The 18,955-nt window shown below is 52.6% G+C and overlaps 1 protein-coding gene across 2 annotated transcripts; it reads right to left on the bottom strand.

Moving 5' to 3' along the window:
• Positions 1–300: 300 nt before the first annotated feature.
• PMM1 (phosphomannomutase 1) lies at positions 301–16,282 on the bottom strand. 2 transcript variants are annotated; one of them, XM_075078320.1, is made up of 8 exons: positions 15,972–16,282; positions 15,749–15,866; positions 14,687–14,733; positions 14,392–14,483; positions 8,132–8,231; positions 7,253–7,328; positions 4,171–4,286; positions 301–3,361 (listed from the first exon to the last, which is right to left on the bottom strand). In XM_075078320.1, exons 1-8 carry the CDS (start codon positions 16,038–16,040, stop codon positions 3,239–3,241), a joined length of 741 nt encoding a protein of 246 aa, XP_074934421.1. In that variant the 5' UTR covers positions 16,041–16,282; the 3' UTR covers positions 301–3,238. The 2 variants fall into 2 exon arrangements, with proteins under 2 accessions (XP_074934421.1, XP_074934413.1); XM_075078312.1 differs by having other exon boundaries at positions 14,687–14,763; positions 15,972–16,191.
• Positions 16,283–18,955: the final 2,673 nt, after the last annotated feature.

Genomic DNA, 18,955 nt, shown 5'->3' on the forward strand with positions numbered 1-18,955 from the left:
AGTGGGGATGCTGGTGGCTCTCTTGCATAAAGGCCCTGGAGGACCCAGAGATTTATCCAGATGGCAGGATGGACTCACCCACCTCTGCACACCACGCCCCGGCAGGTTCTGGGGTGCTCCAGCCTTGCTCAGGGGGAGCAGACCCTGAGCCTGGGACAAGAGGCTGCTCATCATCAAGAGGGGTGGCTGGGACAGGGGTTGGTTCCCTACTGCTGCGGGGATTTCAAAGTGCAGCTGCCTGCCGTCTGGCTGTTTCACCCCAGCAGAGCCCAGCACAAAGCACACACTGCCTCCAACAGCTGCATGTTGTAGATTTAATATTATATAATTATTTTTTAAATATACATATATATATATGTATTTAAATATATTTCTTATTTAACAGTTGGTATCAGTCAGACAGGACCCACCCAACTTGCACAGATATGGAGCCACGTGGCATGATGGTCCCCAGCGCAGGGTCTGCCAGGTCCACTCGCGCTCGCACACGTGGGGATAAAACCCCCACTCACGCTGTGAGCACCCACTGGGAGAGAAGCATCATGGCAAAAGGGGGTTGGGGACAGGCATGCACCATCCCCTACATGCAGGACTCCTACCCTAGTGCTGTGCCTCATCCCTGCCTGCAAAAAACACAGGACAGGCAGCTGGGGGTCTTGCTGGCTCAAGCAGGGGGGTCGACCAGATGACCTCCAGAGGTCCCTTCAACTTCAACCCTCTGTGGCTCTGAGACCTGGGACTGTCCCAGCTACTTCTGACACCATCCTCCTCCTCATCCTTCCAGCAGGACAGGATCTCCTGGCAGGAGATGCTCTCAACTAGCCCAAACTTGGTGTAAGATAGAGACAGGAATGGGGAAGGTTCCTGCACTTGATCTTACTCACACACACACGAGCTCCTGAGCAGAGGAAGCGATGGCTGGTGCCTCGAAGGTCATCCTGCCTCTGCCCTGCTTGTCCTGCAACTCCCCCCACCCTAAGCAAGGGACATGCTGCCATCAGGTGCAGCCTTGGACAGACCCTGCCCTTCCCTTCAAATATGCAAGGCATCTCAGCCCCCAGGACCACCATGGTGCCTCATGCCTTCAGGGCCAGGCCCTGCATTTTGCCCACGACCAAGCTCTCTAGAGGTCCTGCTGACTTTGAATAGACTTACGGGAAAAATAAACCCGCAAAACCCACATATAACCTGATCCACAGTGAAACAGAAAGAGGAACCACAAAACAAATGATTCCTCTGTGAAGGTTGCAGTGGAGGGCCAAAACCAGTGGCCTGTGAAAGAGAGTACCTTGCATCCAGGCTTCCCCAACAGGTCCTCTTCTCCCACACAGAAATTTTCTTAGGGTAGAAAGAGGAATTTGTGCATTTGCTGGGGATTTCTGGATGCTGGGCAGACCACTGCGCTCATGCAAATGTGATGCATTACAGACCTGATGTGTTGCACAGTTAAGAGGTACAGTCAGGTGGAGGAGACAGCACCCTGCCAGCACTGGTCATGCAGCACCCGTGCTCCTGCAGCCAGGCAGCAGTGCCCAGGTCCACTCAGGACTCTGCCCATGGCAATGTGGGACACCTACCCTGGGTCTAAAAGCACCAACATATCCCGCCTGAGGAACTTGACCCCTTGGTTAAGTGGCAGTAGCCAGCTGAGAAACTTCTCTCTGCAGTCCACCTGCTAGGTGAGAGATGAAGAGCAACAGCAAGGAAAGTGGGAACAGGGGAAAAAAGAGGAGAGAAAGCAAGACCAAGAGATGGGGCAGTGCCATACCAGCAGGGATGTGCTGAGAAAGGCTCCCAGGGAGCAATGTGGGGAGCTTTTGCAGCAACCTCCAGCGCCCTCCAGGTCCACAAACACCAGACATGTGCACACTGGGGATCTATAAGCAGGACATCTCCCTGGAGGGGATTCCTGAGCTCCTCTTAAGCACCAAGTTGCGACTAGCATCACTGATACAGTCACACACCCCAGCATAACAGCCAGGAAGAAAGGGGCAACACTGAGGGAGGAGGTCAAAGGCCAAAGGAGAGATGTGGTTTTGCAGCCCATAAAGACCCAGGAGAAGAGAGAAGCAGGATGACATGTGACAGCTGCACTGGAGAACTTGTGTCCCTAAAGGTGACCACATAAACCAAGTGTATGGGACAAGATGGGGTGGAAAAGCAAGCTTGGAGGGCACTGTTGAATGCGTACCTCCATTGGAATTAGAAACAAGGTCTGGCCTCTGTAGGTCCTCTCTGAAAAAGTCTCTGGCAGCGTGATGGAAAGCTGGGTGCTGGGAAGGAAGGGGACTCGGTCTGTTATGAAAGCCCTGGGTAAGGTTTTACACTGGCACATGTGTGATGCCTAATGGACATGTGGGTGGGAAGACTGTTGGGAAGCCTTCTGCCCCCAGCAGCTCTGCAGGGTGCTCTGTGTATGCCAGGCACCTGGGGTCCTCCAGCCATGCCAGGCAAGGTCTGACTCGACAACTTCTGTGAACATGGAAAATAAACCCACAGTAGCCATTTCTTCTGTAAGCTAAAGAGAGAATTAGTTTCTTCATGCACCTGAGCAAAGCTCAGAGCAGGAGCAGAATAATTATAAAACTGTAATTCCCAGGTCACCTGTAGGGACTAGCACGGCGTGGCACCAAGGTGAAGGACATGGTGATCCTCTCCATTAAGGTGCACAAGGCTGCAATGAGCCAGGGTTGCAGCTACCCCTTCCTACCATGGGCTTGGAGCAGACAACTTTCCTGGCCTCTCGCTTTGGAGCAGCTCTGGTGAGAGTGCCTGGGGCCTCAGCAGTCCCATCCTCCCCAGTCAAGGTGCAAGGGGGAGAGAAAGGTGAGATGCGTGTTCCCTTGTGCAGAGGTGTTAAGAGAAACAGACTGAAAAAGAAGAGGAGAGGGAGCACGGGATGGACACAAACACACTCTTGTGACTGGCCCTTTCAAATACTTTCTGACCATGAAAGCATCTGCATCATCACCTACCACAGTCAGGACTGTCAAGAGAGAAGTTTTGCTGGAGGTGAGGAGGGTCTGGTCCCATGAGCCCCAGCCGTAGATGGGGAGTGCTGATGGGCTGCTCAGCGAAGGCCCCCTCCTGCACAACCACCCATACTCACATGTTACATCTCAACCAGCTCTGGAAAGTGGGTTTTTTTGGTCTACCCTGAGCAGATTCCTCAAATGAAGGTGCTTTTCCTGGCAGGAGGAGAGGGTGGGGCCAGGGCAGGGCTGCAGTAACCTGGCAGTCAGCATTCATTTGCTCTCTCTGGAAAGAAGATTTCACGGCATCGCTGGACTGTATCCTGAGGGGACTGGACACTGTGTCCCACAGTGCGGGGATCGTCATAAATTTCGTAATCGTTCCCTCCCTGCAAGGGAATAGAAAATAGGGAAAACATTAGCAGGGTCTCAACAGAGCATCCTCATCCATGAATCCGCATCTTGCTCCATCCTGTGAGGAGCTGCGGTAGGAGCCAGTGGTTCCAGCCAGCTGGGAAGGGGCTGCCAGCACTTTGCTGGCCCAGAGAGGCAGAAGAGGCTGGGCTGGGATCCCTGTTCCCTCCCTCCTGTCTCCCCTCTTCAGTGCAAGGGGAGGAGCATAGAAAGGATGGGGAAGGTCCTAGACCAGCAAACCTTGTCCAGGAGCTTGGGGTTAACACATGCCCTGCCTGTGGAGGGGCTAGCAGAAGGTGGGGTGAGGACAGCTGCGGGGCAGAGGTTGACATCGTCTGGAAAGAGCCGAGTGGATGGTCAAGCTGGTCTACAGCAGTAAGGTAGCATCAACCTCCGCCACTCTAAAGGCAAGGCAAAGCTGTTCCTGCTGTTGAAAAGCCCTCTCCTTAGTGCTGGGGGCTCATGTTTGGGTCCTGTGGGCTGCAGGAGTGGCTGCCCCCGTCCCGAGGGTGCTGGGGGAGGAAAGCGATGCTGAAGTGGGCCTGATTCCCAGCACAGTGAATCCAGGGTGATTTCCCCATGATCCAGTGGGCCTGCTGCCATCATGAACCCACCGCAAACACACACTGCACTGGAGAAATCTCTCCCCCTCATGCCACTAGAGGTCTGTGTTGGCCACTAGCAGGACCCAGGCCATGGGACCTGTGATGGAGCAGCTCCATGCAGCCTTGACAGGCCAAAGGAGGGAAGGCAGCTGTGTGTGGGGCGAGTGGGGCATACTCACAGGGGTCGTCTCATTCCCAAAGAAGTGGATGGTGTCAAATCTCTCGTCGTCAAGCACATTGAGACAGTAGCGCTTGTCCCAGCCCTCTGGGAAGACGTCAAAGCTGATCATGCCACCTGTCAGCAGAATGGAAGGCATCGGGCAACATTGGTGAGAGCCGGCAGGGTGTCCCCCTGCCACGGGACAGGCAGGAGGAGGGCAGAGGGCTCCACGTGTGCAGGGAACCCCCCTGCAAACAGCAGCCAGGCACCAGCTCTGCCTTGATGTGCCTCTTGTTAGGGTGTGCATATTGTTAGGACAGTGGCAGATGCTGTTCCTATGACAACAGGCTGGAATGACATCAGTATTGTTGTGGTGACATCAGCATGCTGCCCTGACTGCAGGCAGGCAGGCAAGCAGGAACCAGTGAGCTGCAGGGGGGGATGCATCTATTGGGGGAGATTTGGGGTCATGCCTTGCAGATAGCATCAGCATGTTCTGAGTCCCAGAGTGGGACAATGCCTTCAGAGACTGACACCACTCTCTCTTCTAGGCTCCTGCGTGAATATTGCTGGCCCTTCTACTACAGCTGCTCTGACTCTTCTTAACCCTACAGGGACTGGGGGACCCCAGCACCATGCACACACAGAGTAAACCGCATGCACTGCACAGCTCAGGGGACCCAGCTGGCTGTGCTGCAGGCCCCAAGCAGGCTCTGCACGCTGATCAGGGACCAAGGACCTTGCCATGGAGGTACCACGAACCTGTCGACATAATCAGGGCATGACCCTGGCCTGTCACCTCTCGCCACAGGAGTCAAGTGCAGGTTGCCAACATCTGGAGGGGCAGCAAGGCAGATGGGGCAAATGATCAGAGGTAAGGGAGCTTTCCCAGAGAGCATGCATGCATGTGCACCTGGACACCCACAGCCACCAAGGGTTAACAAACTTCCTATCCCTTGCTCTTAGACCAGGCAGAGTTTACGCCAGCACTATGCTGCCTTTTGGGGATGCACGGAGGCAGCACATTCCCTGTCCTCTTGAGCTGCCCCACTGTGTGAACAGGCTGCAGAGTCAGCCCCATGTCCCATCACTGGCACAGGTGACATGCTCCTCCCCAAACAAGCCAGCAACTTAGGGCACATTTATGTTTGGGTCTCACTTGGAGCCCAGAGGAATGGGGATTTGAGCTGGGACATGCCTCTCCCTGCCAAATCATGTCTCTGCTCCTCTTGGTTTCAAGGGCTGACCCCCTGCTTCTCTAGGCAATCTACTGGGCCACCATCAATCCTGGAGTTTCATGCTCTCCTTCTCCATAAATCATAACCCCACCTCTGTTAGGAAGGGAGTAAGTAGACAGGTACCCTCAGGGCATGGTCCCTGCTGCAGGAGAGGTACCAATTTTCCTGAGCTGTTCAAACATGTACATCCTGATGCCATGCTCCTCTCTTTCCTGGTTGGCTGAGGTGTCCCTCTTGGCTGGGATCCCAAACCAACCCTCCTTGGAGTCTGAGGAGCTGAGGATTGAGCCTGTGTGTCTAGCTCAGGGCAGAGAATTCACTACTGGACAGGATGCACCAGGCAGGGCACTGCAATACAGACAGGAGCAAGTGCCCTATGAGCTCAGGGATGGGGATGCCCCCAGGCTCACAGCAGGAGCCAGCATGAGAGCAGGAGCTAAACTTGGTTGCCTTCATTAAAATCCTTCCTGGCTTTGTATCCAAAGCCATTTACCTGAGAGAAAATGCTGCATTTCACTGTGTTCTGGCCTTTTAAACAGAGCTGGGCAGCAAGAAGGGGCTCCTGATGCCAGCTGGAGAGGGTAGGAAATCAAAGGGAGAAGAGGCGGTGTGGAGGACAGCCAGCACTGTCCCTTGCCTAGGCAGAACATGGGTCTAGGGGGCTGCAGGGAGGACGCAGACCTCTGAGTCTTGCATCCTCCACAGCATGGGATGAGGCACGCAGAACCAGCTTATCACAAGAGCCCTGTTTCTGCGTGTCCCTGTTTTTGGACGCCTGACCTGAGACACCCCACGTTCTCTTTGTGGAGGAGTGGGGGGCTGCAGCTCCCTTTGTCTTTATGCTTTTACACAACGAGCTCTTCATGGCGGCTTCCCAAAGTCAGAGGAGAAAGGCCCATTGTTCTGCTCTCATCCTCTGTGCCTGCGGGGACACGGCAGCAGGACCTTGTCTTTCTCTGCTGTGATAAACAGTGTGTGTCAGTGCTGCAGGCAGCACAGGATGCCCCTAGCAGGACACTGAAGGTAAGGGGAGGTTGTCAGGAGGAAAACCCTTGGAGAACCAGAGGGCCAGATCCTCTCTACTCACCCACGCTGGGTGCAAGAGTGGGGGGTCACCTGCCACCTCCCAGCCTTGTCACCCCCTTTCCCTTTAGCTAGGCTGCCACATGGCACCTTCTTATCTCACACATACCCATCTGCTCTGCAGGGGATCTTCTTTCAGCATCAGCTCCACCACTTACACACCCTCATTCTCCTCCCCATCCTGGCCAGACCCCCAGGATTGCTCAAGCCCCTCCTTCGGTTCCTCATCTTTGGTAAGACGGCCGTAAGAGCCATCCCAAGAAGTGGCCCTGCAAAAGTCCATGGCATGGAGCTGCAAACTCATTGCCTCTCAGCAGCTCTAACTCCAGGAAGAAAGATGTTTCCCTTGTAGCCAACCCTCCCAAGAAAACCCCAGAGCTGAGACATGCATGAGGCTCCTGTTTCATTCCTAGAGAGGCATGCACGTGCCTGGGGCTCTGCTGGCCACCCTGCTGATGATGCTTGAGCCAGAACAGGGGTGGGCTCTGCAGAGCTAACTGAAATTAAAGCAGGAATAATGTCATGGGACAGAAACCTGCCTGGCTGGCTGATTCCCAGGGAGGCAAATATACAGCATGGTTTATTCCCTGCTGTCGCCCTGCCATGGATGAGAATGTGATGCCCCTGCGGCGGTTCTCCAGGACTAGAAGCTCCCTGTGCTCTTCCTGGGGTCTCCAGGCCCCAGAAGGAATAGCCAGCATTCCTGCTCCCTTTCCCAGCATTTTATGGGAAACACGATAAAGAGGCTAAGGCAAAGCCAGGGAAACCCCCTCCACTCACCTCGAGAGAAACGCAGACCTTTGCCAGCAAACTCCCTCTGCAAGGCTGCCACAAACTTCTCCCGGATCCGCTCTTTCTGTGGAGGAGAATGAGGAAAGGGAAGGAAAGAGGGTTTGAATAATTAGATGTTGACAGTCTACCAGATCCACCGTAAGCTGCCTGCTGGGCAACTCTGGCTTACTGCTCTGCTCCCTTCCCACCTGCCCTGAGCCCCAGTGTAATGCCATGTAGCCAGCTTTCACCAGTCCTGCCCAGTATCTGTGTAAAAGGCCACCAGCTCAGGGTGGCTCCAGCAGGCTCCTGGGGAAAGCAGATCCCAGCCCTTCCTTGGCAATGAAATGCAACTGCTTTGGTCTCCCAGAAGCCCAGTTCATAACCCAAAGTCTCCAGCTTTGCTTAAAAAGTCTTGTAAAGTCTTACTGACCCCTCAACCCCAAGAAAGCTCCAGTAGGCAGAAACTGCTGTGAGCATGGGCCAACCCCTCCAGAGATCTGCCCAGCAGATCCGCCATGGTCCTCCCAGTCTGGAAGGCCCATTAGTTCCAGCTCTGTTGGGGCTGGGAGAGTGGGAGAGAGAAGACAGCTGCTGGGCCATCTTTGGTTACTGTAAATGAGGAAACACCCTGTTAAATAAGTGCCTTATTCACTGGGGCTCTCACACAGCACAAGGAATCCTACTGGCTACCCCATTGCATTAGTGCTCCCCAATGAAGTAAAATCCCTCCATTCATCTGTGTCTCTTCTTAGGTTTTCTGACCCCCAGTCCTGTCTCCACCTTGCTGCATATGTTGGCCTGATACACAGCTTGGAGCTGGGCTCCTTTCTCCTCAGGGTGGGGGGGAGCAGGTGAGACCTGAGATTTGCAGTGGTGCCTGTCTACCTTGTCTAGCTCGGAGAACTCGATTCTCTCCTCTGGCGTGCAGCTCCGTCCGATGGGGGAGATGTTCAGCATCCCATTGCGAAACTCAATGAAGGTTCCTCTGTGGATGAGCAAGGGCTTAAGGTTACTGGGGCAGGGAGAGAAAAACAGACCTGTCCAGGGGAATGACTGCTTGGTGAGGCATGCACTCTGCAGGGACAAGCAGGAGGAGAGAAGCCATGCCCACTCATGAATGCTTCACGTCAGGCAGAGACCAGGCATCGACAACGCTGCTTAAGGTCTCCAAGGGGCTCATAGTTTTATAAAAATAGACTGTAAGAGAAGAGGAATAAACAGTTACTGTGTTCCCTAGGGACAGGGTGAAGGCAAGGCGCTTAGGTGAAATGATAGGAAACATTTTCTAATATTGTAACAAACTGCAAGGACACAGCCATTGCCTGGACTGGACCAACCACCTGATGAGACTGTGGCATCTCCACCCCTGGAGGCTTTTGAGAAATGTTGGGTGGGTTAGGTGAAGCTGGCAGTACCTTGGGGCAGTGGGATAGAACAGGTTGGTGTAACTCACTGCTGCTGTCCGGCAGCAGGCTGATGAGCAATCAGGACCTTCTTGTGGGACACAAAGCAGGTAGGACCCGCAGTGCCTTTGTATCTCCTGTTTGTCCCCTGCACCTTTGACTACAGCTCTTATCTAAGCTTGCACAGAATCACAGAATGGTAGGGGTTAGAAGGAACCTCTGGAGATCATCTTGTCCAGCCCCCCTGCTTGAGCAGGGACACCTAGAGCAGGGGGCACAGGACCATGTCCAGGTGGGTTTTGAATGTCTCCAGGGAAGGAGACTCCACATTTCTCTGGGCAGCCTGTTCCACTGCTCTGTCACCCTCACAGGAAAGAAGTTTTTCCTCATGTTTAGGTAGAACTTCCTGTGTTCCAACTTGTATCCATTGCCCCTTTTCTTGTCACTGGGCACCACTGAAAAGAGTCTAGTCCCATCATCCTGACACCCACCCTTTAGATATTTATAGGTATTGATGAAAACCCCCTGCAGTCTTCTCTTCTCCAGGCTGAACAAACCCAAGTCTCTCAGCCTTTCCTCATAAGAGAGATGCTCCTGTCCCCTGATCATCTTCATAGCTCTCCGCTGGATTCTCCCCAGTAGTTCCCTGTCTTTCTTGAACTGGGGAGCCCAGAAGTGGACACAGTACTCCAGATGTGGCCTCACTAGGGCAGAATAGAGAGGAAGGATAAGATCCCTCGACCTGTTGGCCACACTCCTTTTAATGCACAACAGGAGACGGTTAGCTTTCTTGGCCACAAGGGCACATTGCTGGGTCATGATCAACTTGCTGTCCACCAGCACTCCAACGTCCTTCTTAGTGGAGCCACTTTCCAGCAGGTCAACCCCCAACCTGTACTGGTGCATGGGGTTTTTCCTGCCCAGGTGCAGGACCTTACACTTGCTTTTGTTGAATTTCATTATGTTCCCCTTGGCTTAGCTCTCCAGCCTGTCCATGTGTGTTGCACAGCCTTCTGGCTTATCAGCCACTCCTCCCAGTTTTGTATCATCAGCTAACTTTCTGAGGGTACGCTCCGTCCCTTCATCCAGGTAATTGATGAATATGTTGAACAGGACTGGACCCAGCACAGACCCCTGGGGAACACTGCTAGTTACAGGCCTCCAACCAGACTCTGCCCCATCGATCACAGCCCTCTGGGCTCTGTCATTCAGCCAGGCCTCAACCCACATCACTGTCCTCTCATCTAAACCACACTTCCTTAGCTTGTCTTTGAAGATGCTATGGGAGACAGTGTCAAAAGCCCTGCTCAAGTCAAGGTAAAAAATATCCACTGCTCTACCTTCATCTACCCAGCCAGTCATGCCATCATAGAAGGCTATCAGGTTGGTCAAGCATGATCTCCCCTTACTGAATCCATGTTGACTACTTCTGATAACCTTCTTTTCCTCTACATGCCTGGCAACGACCTCCAGAATGAACTGTTCCATCACCTTGCCGGGGATGGTGGTGAGGCTGACTGGCCTATAGTTTCCTGGGTCTTCCTCCTTTTCCTTTTTGAAGACTGGAGTGACATTGGCTACCCTCCAGTCCTTGGGCACCTCTCCTATCCTACATGACCTTTCAAAGATGATGGAGAGTGCCTTAGCAACAGCATGCATCAGCTCCCTCAGCACTGTGCGTGTCCCCATCGGGGCCCATGGATTTGTGAGGATCCAGTTTGCCTGAATGATCTCTAACCCAATCCTCCCCAACCAAGGGGAAGTCTTCCTTTCTCCAGATTTTCTCCCTCACCTCTGGGGGCTGGGATGCCTGAAGGCCAGCCTTAGCAGTAAAGACTGAAGCAAAGAAGGCATTCGGTAACTCTGCCTTCTGTGCATCCTGTGTCACCAGGGCACCCACCTCATTCAGCAGTGGGCCCACAGTTTCCCCAGCCTTTCTTTCACTACTGATGTATTTAAAGAAGCCCTTCTTGTTATCTTTGACATCTCTTGCCAGATTTAGTTCCAAGTGGGCCTTGGCCTTCCTTGTTGCATCTCTGCATACCCTGACAATGTTCCTATATTCCTCCCAAGTGGCCAGTCCCTTTTCCACATACTGTAAACGTCCTTCTTCCATTTGAGTTTTTCTAGAAGCTCTTTGCTCATCCATGCAGGTCTCTTGACTCCTTTGCTGGACTTCTTCCTCACAGGGATGCACCAATCTTGAGCTTGGTGGAAGTGGCACTGAATATTGACCAGCTGTCTTGGACCCCCTACCTTCTAGAGCCCTAACCCATGGGATTCCTCCAAGCAGGTCTTTGAAGAGGCCAAAGGTAGTTCTGCTGAAGTCCAGGGTTATAATCGTACTTGTCCCCCTGCTTCTACCATGCAGGATCCTGAACGCCACCATCTCGTGGTCACTGCAGCCAACGCTACCCCCCAACCCTCACACCCTCAACCAGACCTTCTTTGTTAGTATAAGGTCCAGCAGCACATCTCGTCTTGTTGGCTTCTCCACAACCTGTGTCAAAAAGTTATCTTCAATGTTCTGCAGGAACCTCCTAGGTTGCACGTGCCTCGCTGTGTTGCTTTTCCAGCAGATAACAGGGTGGTTGAAGTCCCCCATGAGAACCAGGGCCTGTGATAGTGAGGCTACTTCCAGCTCTCTGCAGAAGGCCTCGTCGACTTCCTCTTCCTGATCAGGTTGCCTGTAGCAAATGCCCAGAATAGTGTCACCCATATTTGCCTGTCCCTTAGTTTTTACCCACAAGCTCTCAACTTGTTCTTCCTCCACCCCTAGGGAGAGCTCGATACATTCCAGTTGCTCCCTCACATAAAAAGCAACTCCCCCGCCTCACCTTGCTGGCCTGTCTTTCCTAAAAAGCCTGTAGCCATCCATGACAGCATTCCAGTCATGTGAGCTATCCTACCATGTCTCTGTAATTGCAGTCAGATCATGGCCTTGCAAACGTACACAGATCCCTAGTTCCTCCTGTTTATTCCCCATGCTGCATGTGTTGGTGTACAGACATTTCAGAGAGGTAATTAAGCACAGAGGTTTCCCTGGAGGGGTGCATGAGGATTCACTACAGCCATAGACACCCTTAGGATGGTTCGTCTGATTGTCATCTTGTGAGGCAGCTAAGGCACCTTTTCTGCTGCTCTGGTTGGCCTGGCTTATTCCTCCATTGGATGTGATGGCATTAGCACTGCCACTTTGGACCCCAACCCCCGAGTCCTTCAGTTTAATGCCCACTTCACCAAGTTGGCCAGCCTGCTGCCAAAGATTCCCTTGCCCCTTGTAGGCAGGTGGATTCCATACCTCCCTAACAGGCTGCGGTTGCTGGGGAAAGTCCCATTGTCATTAAAGCCAAAACCCTTGCAATGGCACCAGCCACGTAGCCAAGGGTTGATTTGCATTATTCATCTATTACTGGCTTCCCATTTTTCTCGAACTGGTAAAATGGAGAAGAAGATGACTTAGGCACCAATATTTTTCACTTGCTCCCCCAGGGCTTTATAGTCTTCCTTGGTTCTGCCCAGGCTCTGGCTTATAGCATTATTTGTGCCCACATGAAAGAGTAACAGCAGATAGTAATTTGTGCTCTTGACAAGTTGTGGCACACTCTCAGCAATGTCTCAGATCGTAGCTCCCGGAAGGGAGCAAACCTCTCGTGACTCCCTGTCAGGTCAGCAGATGGATGCCTCAGTGCCTTTTAACAGACAGTCACCCACTATAAGCACTCATCTCTTCTTTTTATGGTATCCACTCTGTGCTGCTGGTACAGTTGCACCATGCAGACCTTGCTCGTGAGTGTCTACCAGCTGTTAAAGCTTCATATCTGTTGTTGGTAGTGTTGCTGGAGGGTGGAAACTGAAGCAGACCCCTGCTTTTGTGGGTCACAAGGGTCCAAGGTGCCTCCTACTCAGCGGTGTCTGCTACAGGGATGTGATTCTGAAACCACCTATCCACCTCTGCCTCGTCTCCGCTAATAATGTGCAGCCTTTTAGCTGTTTCCTGCACCTTGGCCACCTGAAGGGTGGACGGACAGGACCCAGTTCCTGCTTGCCACCCTTACCTTACGCTGGGATCACTATTCCGCCATTTGCTTCGTGGGCCAGTTCAAAGCACTAAGGCAGCAGAAAACTGCTCCCTCCTTTTCTTTTTGCTATGAACCCAGCCAGTTCTGTTTGCTTATCACCTTGGAAGAGCTCACTAAGGTGTCAGACAGGTACGAGCACTGGTGGGGCAGAAGAACAGGGGATGGCAGCATTGCCAATTTGAAAATAGATTGAAACTCTTGTGGAAACCTAGCTGGAGCAGGAAGATCCACTTCCCTGTCCAGCTGAGGACCCCTGAGCTCATTAACCATGTGATGTTCTTCCCAGCCCTGCCCACTGTTTCTTTGCGATAAAGTGCTTACTACTCTGAGTCTGTGGGAAAAACTCTCCACCTCCTGTCTCATAACACAGTGAAGAACATCATGGGGAATGGACACACAGGCAGCCCTGCCTGCAGCCTGGGAGCAGCACCTCTGCAGCACCAAGGGTTTGGTGGCTTATGCCCCAGGCCAACACTCGGGAGATGTGGGTTAAAGTCCTCGCTTTGCTAGAAATCCCATAAGCCTAAATCCACAGAGACACTTGGGAGCTGAAACTTCACCAGGATGTTGGGCAACCAGACAGCAATGAGGCAACCGAACAGCCTTGAGTGTTCTGGGTCCAAGCCCACGCTTTCGGGGACATGTTCAGCCAGCAGCCCTGTCACAAGGAGCCACCCTGGCCCCTTTCACCAGTCCTTGTATTGCCACAGGGTGACTCACATCAGGCGACTAATCTGGATCACAGTTTAGCAACTTTTACAAGCTTAATTTTGACCAGACAGCTCGACTGCTTGGGTTCACCATCCAAACACAAGGGGAGAGCAGGAACAAACCAGCAGGGACGAGGCGAAGGCAGAGCTGCTGCTTTCAACAGTGTTGCAGGCTCACACTGGCTTCAGGCATTTGTGAAACTGTGCTCTGAGGGGTGGTTTAACACTGCACCCAGGCTGGTTTAACTGCAGGCTGCCTCTGAAAGAGGTCCTCCTGCTCTTTCCTTCCACCTTCATGCCATCTGTTCCCTCCCTCTCCTTTCTGTGGTAACAGGGCAAGCTGATCCAATGGAAAACTACTCTCTTCTTTCCTGGCAGTGGCCTAGTCTTCCTTCAGAGGAGGTGTACTAACTCAACTCACCCTGTGGCTGCTGGATCTCATGGTGGGAAGCAGACAGGAACACGCAATCAGGGGCAGAGCAGGGCCAGCCCTATTACCAGTGGTGCAAAGCAACATTGGGTCAGAAACAGTATGAAACTGTGTGCTCAGGCGCTGGACCTCCCGTCTTAAGAGCCATTGTTTGTCTGGAAACTCATACGACCAATGATGCCTGATGCCCTGACCAGTAACAAGCTGGTGCCATTGTCCTAAATGAGATGCATGCAGTGGCTGTACCCTGCTTCCCAGGGAAGAAAACCGAGGGGCAAAAGAGCAGGCATTATGCTAAAAAACAGTGCAGACTCCAATGGAAAAAAAGACCCTACTCCATTATTTGCCCTTAGTGCCCAGCTTGGTGGGACAGTGATCCTGCACAGGGCCTCTAGATGCTAAGACAAAACCTGGAGCAAGAGAAGCTTATTAACTCAGCTGTTCTTAGGAGAGCTCTGGAGACAAGAACTCCCAAGAAATCAGCGATATGACTGCCATTTGCATGGGCTTGGGCCGTTACCGTTTCTTGGGCAGCTTCAGCAGCGCCATGTAGTTGAGACAGAAGTTGATCAGATCTTGCAGCAGCTCTTCCCCCAAGTGGTCCTGGATGGCCTGCAGGAGGAAAAGGGGGAGTGAGAAAGATGCTTGACCTCCTGTGAAGCCCACACGAGAACATGATCTGGTGGAGTGGGACAGTCAGATCTGGCATTTGGGGAGAACAGAAGAGGCTGCCCATCTGCCTGGGGCTAGGTGCTGCTCCCCACATGCAGGGCATGGGGAAGGAGAGCCATGGCTGCAAGGGGAGCTGGACCTACCTGCTTGGAGACCAGCTGCCCATTCTTGTATTGCACTGTGCCATTCTCTGCAAAGACGTAGTCAAATTTATCGATGACTGAGAGGGAAGGAAACAAAAGAGGAAACATGAATACTGCCAGAAAAAGGGGCCAAAAGGACTGGGCTTAGGACAGACTGAGCCACCCTCCCAGTTCCTTACTACCGTGCATTCCACATCTCCCATACTCTGCAAAGGGCCACTGACCCTCCCCACTCTCTGCAAAGTGGGTGAGGAGATTATCTTCTGCTCACAGGTGGGGAGCTGACGCATGCAGGGGGAAACAACCTGACTGAGGTCACAGGCTGAATCAGTGGAGGGACAAAGATAAGGGCTCCAAAACGTCAGGCTTTCAACCACGTGTGTGTTACTCTGCTCTTTATCCTCTTTATCCTATCCTATCCTATCCTATCCTATCCTATCCTATCCTATCCTATCCTATCCTATCCTATCCTCCCCTCCCCTCCCCTCCCCTCCCCACTGCCAGGGTGCTGGGGTGATGCAGTTACTGGTTATCTAACTCCAGCCCCTCCTGCAACCCAGACACACAGCACTGCCCACTCAGCAATCAGCCTCAGCCAGGAATTTCTCAGCCTCCCTCCGCTAATGAGGCATGAGGCAAAGCTCAGAGCCCAGCCATACTTGGCATCCATGCCGGAGAAGGAAAACAAGGTGGAGGCAGTGGTGGTTGTCCCCTCGCCCTCCCACTCCCTCCTCTACCCCATGTCCCCGTTTGAACACAATGAGGAACCCTCCAGAGACCCCACCATGGAGCAGCAGGGAGGCAAAATTTGCAAGGGGCTCCTGCCTGCTGCGGCGGGGAGGGGGCGGGAAGGGGGGAGCTGTCAGAGCTCAGATGAAGCCCATACAAACCCGGCACCGGAGCTGGCAGCATGGGCTGGAGCATCCCTGCCTGTCTTCCGCAGGGGGAGAAGGAGCCGAGTGGCGTTTCCCGCCTGGGCACGGCCAGTTGCCCCAAGGGCAGGCTTGGGGTTAGATTTAGGATGCAGGTGACCCCCGGGGGACCTCGTCAGGCACATCTCACCTTCGTCCCCATCTCCCAGCTGCTCGGCTATCTTGGCGTAGTCAGAGCCTCCCACCACACCGATGTGCACCCTCTCCCGCAGCTCCCGCAGGAATGCGTCCACCTCCGGCTCGATTTTCTGGAGGGGAAGCAGCGGGTGAGGCCGCAGCCAGCAGGACAAGTTCCGCCATGCTGATCTCACCCCCGCCCCCCCCCAAACCTCATGCCCCCCGTGCCTTCCTACCTGCCGAGCCGGCGTCAGGGTCCCATCCACGTCGAAGAGGCACAGCACCCGACCCCGTGCTGCCGCCATCCCCGCCGCCAACCCGGCCTCTGCGAGCGGGAGGCGGGACTGCACTGAGCCGGCGATGGCGGCCGCACCGCCCTACCCAGGCTGCCACTGCATGGATGTGTGGTGGCTGCCCGGGGAGGCCGGCGTGGCCATGGAGGGCCCCTCTGCCAACCCATCATCCGTACCCCCGTGTCTCCGAAGGCCCCTCCAATGATGCCTTAACGTGCAGGTCTTGAACGGCTTCTCTGCTTCACCTCTTTCATTAAATCCTTTCTTTCGAAGGACCTTGGAGTTTGGTGGGGGGGTCTTCATGTTTGCTGTTATTACTGTAGTGCCCACCTGCATTTAGGGGCTGGGGGTCTGGATTGAACTACCTGGTAAGCTCAGCTCCCCTAGGGGTTTCTGTGTCCTAAGGGAGGGGACCGGAGCAGCAAGCATTCACCTGTCAGTCCCTGTGCCTCACCTTCCGTTTCTAATAGGATGCTGTTAATAGCTACTATTTTCACTGGAGAAGTGCAGATTTCAGCCTCCACCTCTCTGCACAAACCCAAATCTATTTCTTGCAGTAACTTTTGCTTTGACCTGCTTAGCAGTTACCCCACTAGTCATTTAGGATTTAATCAGACCATCTGGTCAGATCATATTCATACAGCTCCGTATTATTAGAGCTGGCCTCATATGTGATGGTAGACAGCCTGCCTAGCTGCCATCTCCTACAATAATTCCTGAATTATTTTCTGACATCAAAAACAACGTATGTGGAACATTCAAAGCTTTTTGCGCAGCAGTTAACTTCCCTTCTCTCCCTGGGCAGTGCACAGTGCCAACCTGGACCTAGGTTGGAACCGGAGGGAGATTATTTTTACAGTCTGATTGTTTTTTCACAGTATTATTTGCTTCCAGGTCATTGTGCAACCCCTTTTCCTAGTTCTCCACTAGATTCCTCTCAAAATGAAGCATTCAGGTGACTTCACAGAAGCTGGTTTTTGCTAATGGTTTTGAGTTTTCCTGCTCCCACTTAATGAAAGGGGGGATTTACAGAAACAACATTAATAATTTACCTCTGTGCCATGGCCTTGGACAAGGTTTACCAAAACATCCTCAGCTACTCGTTGGGGGAGGCATTCATCGTGTCCACGGGTTAATGCCACCAGGATAGCTATTTCCACACTGTTCCTGTGAGTTGCCTCCATAACATAGTGAGTCAGGCAGTCTTGGATGGGTATTATGTGTGGTATTTGCCCTGTCATTGAGGTTCCTAGAAAATCACAGCTGAATTTTTAGTTCAGTTTAGGGTTATGCTCATTTATAGGGCTTGTCTAGGTGTGATAACATGTATCCCTCATCAGTTAATGTGTGGACGCTATGAATATGAATACTTCAAAGTGTGTCTACCATGGCATGCTGAAGAGTGAGTAGAGATGCCTTCATGGATTCACGTTGCTTGACCACCAGAAGCCAAAGAGCTGCTCTCCCAAGCAGCAGAGCTGTAAGCTGATGCTGAGGACTGTCAAAAGCCAGCCAGATACACTGTGAACTCCTGAAGGTTCAGGAATGCAAGCCTTTATTTTTCATAAGCCACAACACGGTACGAGGACGAGACTTCCCACTTCGGGGTGGAAAAGGCGTGGTTAGGAAAACCTGCAAGCTCACTGCTGTTGCAACCCTGGCGTTGCAGAGGCACTCGGTTCTCGCTGTGGCCCAAGCTGCCCTACAGTCTTGTCTCCTGGCAACTCCTACCTGCAGCTTTCTTGTCTGGGAGAGACCTTCCTCCTCGCCTCTTGCATTGACATTACTCCGGACATCCCAAAAGCAGGAGCTGCTCTCCCCGGGCTCAGGTGCATCCCTGTGCTGCAAGGCAGCAGTGCCACCTTGGGGCACTTCGCAGAAATGGGAAGTCTGCTAAAATACTGGTCAGTGTTCACATTTTTGTGCTCCTACAGTGCCGTCAGGTTTATGCTACCAGGAGAGCTTTCCAAAACTTGAACTACCTGCTGTCTTTTCTCCAGCTTGTCACGCTGCTTTAGGAACTCTTAAAGTCAAACCGCCTCTCCCAGCTCCCCGACTACGATTTAGTATCGGCTGGTGAGGACTTGTGCCATCTTGTTTTCCCTGAGTGTACGAATCTGCCTTTTGGTGAAGCGCACAGGTGTGTGGAGCTGCGCTTGTTCCTTCATCTGGGTTAGCTCTGAGAACAGGGCCACTGCAGCTGTTTTGGTTATTTAATAATTTGCATTTAAACCACTCTTGCTAGGTTCCGTTGATTGCTACTTGGATAGGCAGCAGCTGCCACTATGAATAAAATCTGTTACCAACAGCAAGGACAAATATCTTGTTTGAAGTTTAGAAGGTAAGTGGCTATGAGCGCCAGCTTACACTCTGTCTAGGGCTGCCATTAAGGTCAAGGTTTTCCTTTTATACATGTTCCCAGGTATTTTATGTGGGGCTAGTACTGGTACTTATTAGCAAACCAGCACATCTGAATAACACAGCTCAAAATGACTGCAGTCATAAATCTTAAAGCCCCCTTCTGTTACAAGCCCTCTTCTGTATTACGCTGATACAGACTGTTACACAAACAGCAAACTATATGGTTCATCATTTGGATGACATCAATAAGCATTCAGAAGGCTGAACCAAGCAGAATTAATTTCCTCCCCAGAGCCAGATGTTTCCCCTGCTCCTTAACAGCCCACTAGCAGAGGTACGATGCGCAGTGCTACATAATCCTCGCCAATATCTGCTCCGCAGCTCCAGAAGAACCCAGGCATGAAGTCTACTTCTTAAAGTTGCTTTTTTTCATTTTGAAAGCAGTAGCATCAAGACAATCAGGAAAAGCTTAGAGCCTTTTCCTATGTTTAAGCTCTGTTAGGCCTCTCCTTCAGCAGCACACATCAGACATTTCATTCTTGCACACTTTGATGAGCAAGGGCTGC

The sequence above is a fragment of the Phalacrocorax aristotelis genome, chromosome 1, assembly GCF_949628215.1.
Source record: "Phalacrocorax aristotelis chromosome 1, bGulAri2.1, whole genome shotgun sequence".
Classification (NCBI taxonomy): Eukaryota; Metazoa; Chordata; class Aves; order Suliformes; family Phalacrocoracidae; genus Phalacrocorax; species Phalacrocorax aristotelis.

Bases quoted from the DNA above. Each gene is read 5' to 3' on its own strand.
- PMM1 (XM_075078312.1), bottom strand. From the start codon at position 16,040: ATGGCGGCAGCACGGGGTCGGGTGCTGTGCCTCTTCGACGTGGATGGG. The intron at 14,484-14,686 runs GTAGGTCCAGCT...TTCCTCCTGCAG, and splicing joins GGCAGCTGGTCTCCAAGCAG to GCCATCCAGGACCACTTGGG. The intron at 3,362-4,170 runs GTGAGTATGCCC...ATTCCCTTGCAG, and splicing joins TTGGGAATGAGACGACCCCT to GGAGGGAACGATTACGAAAT.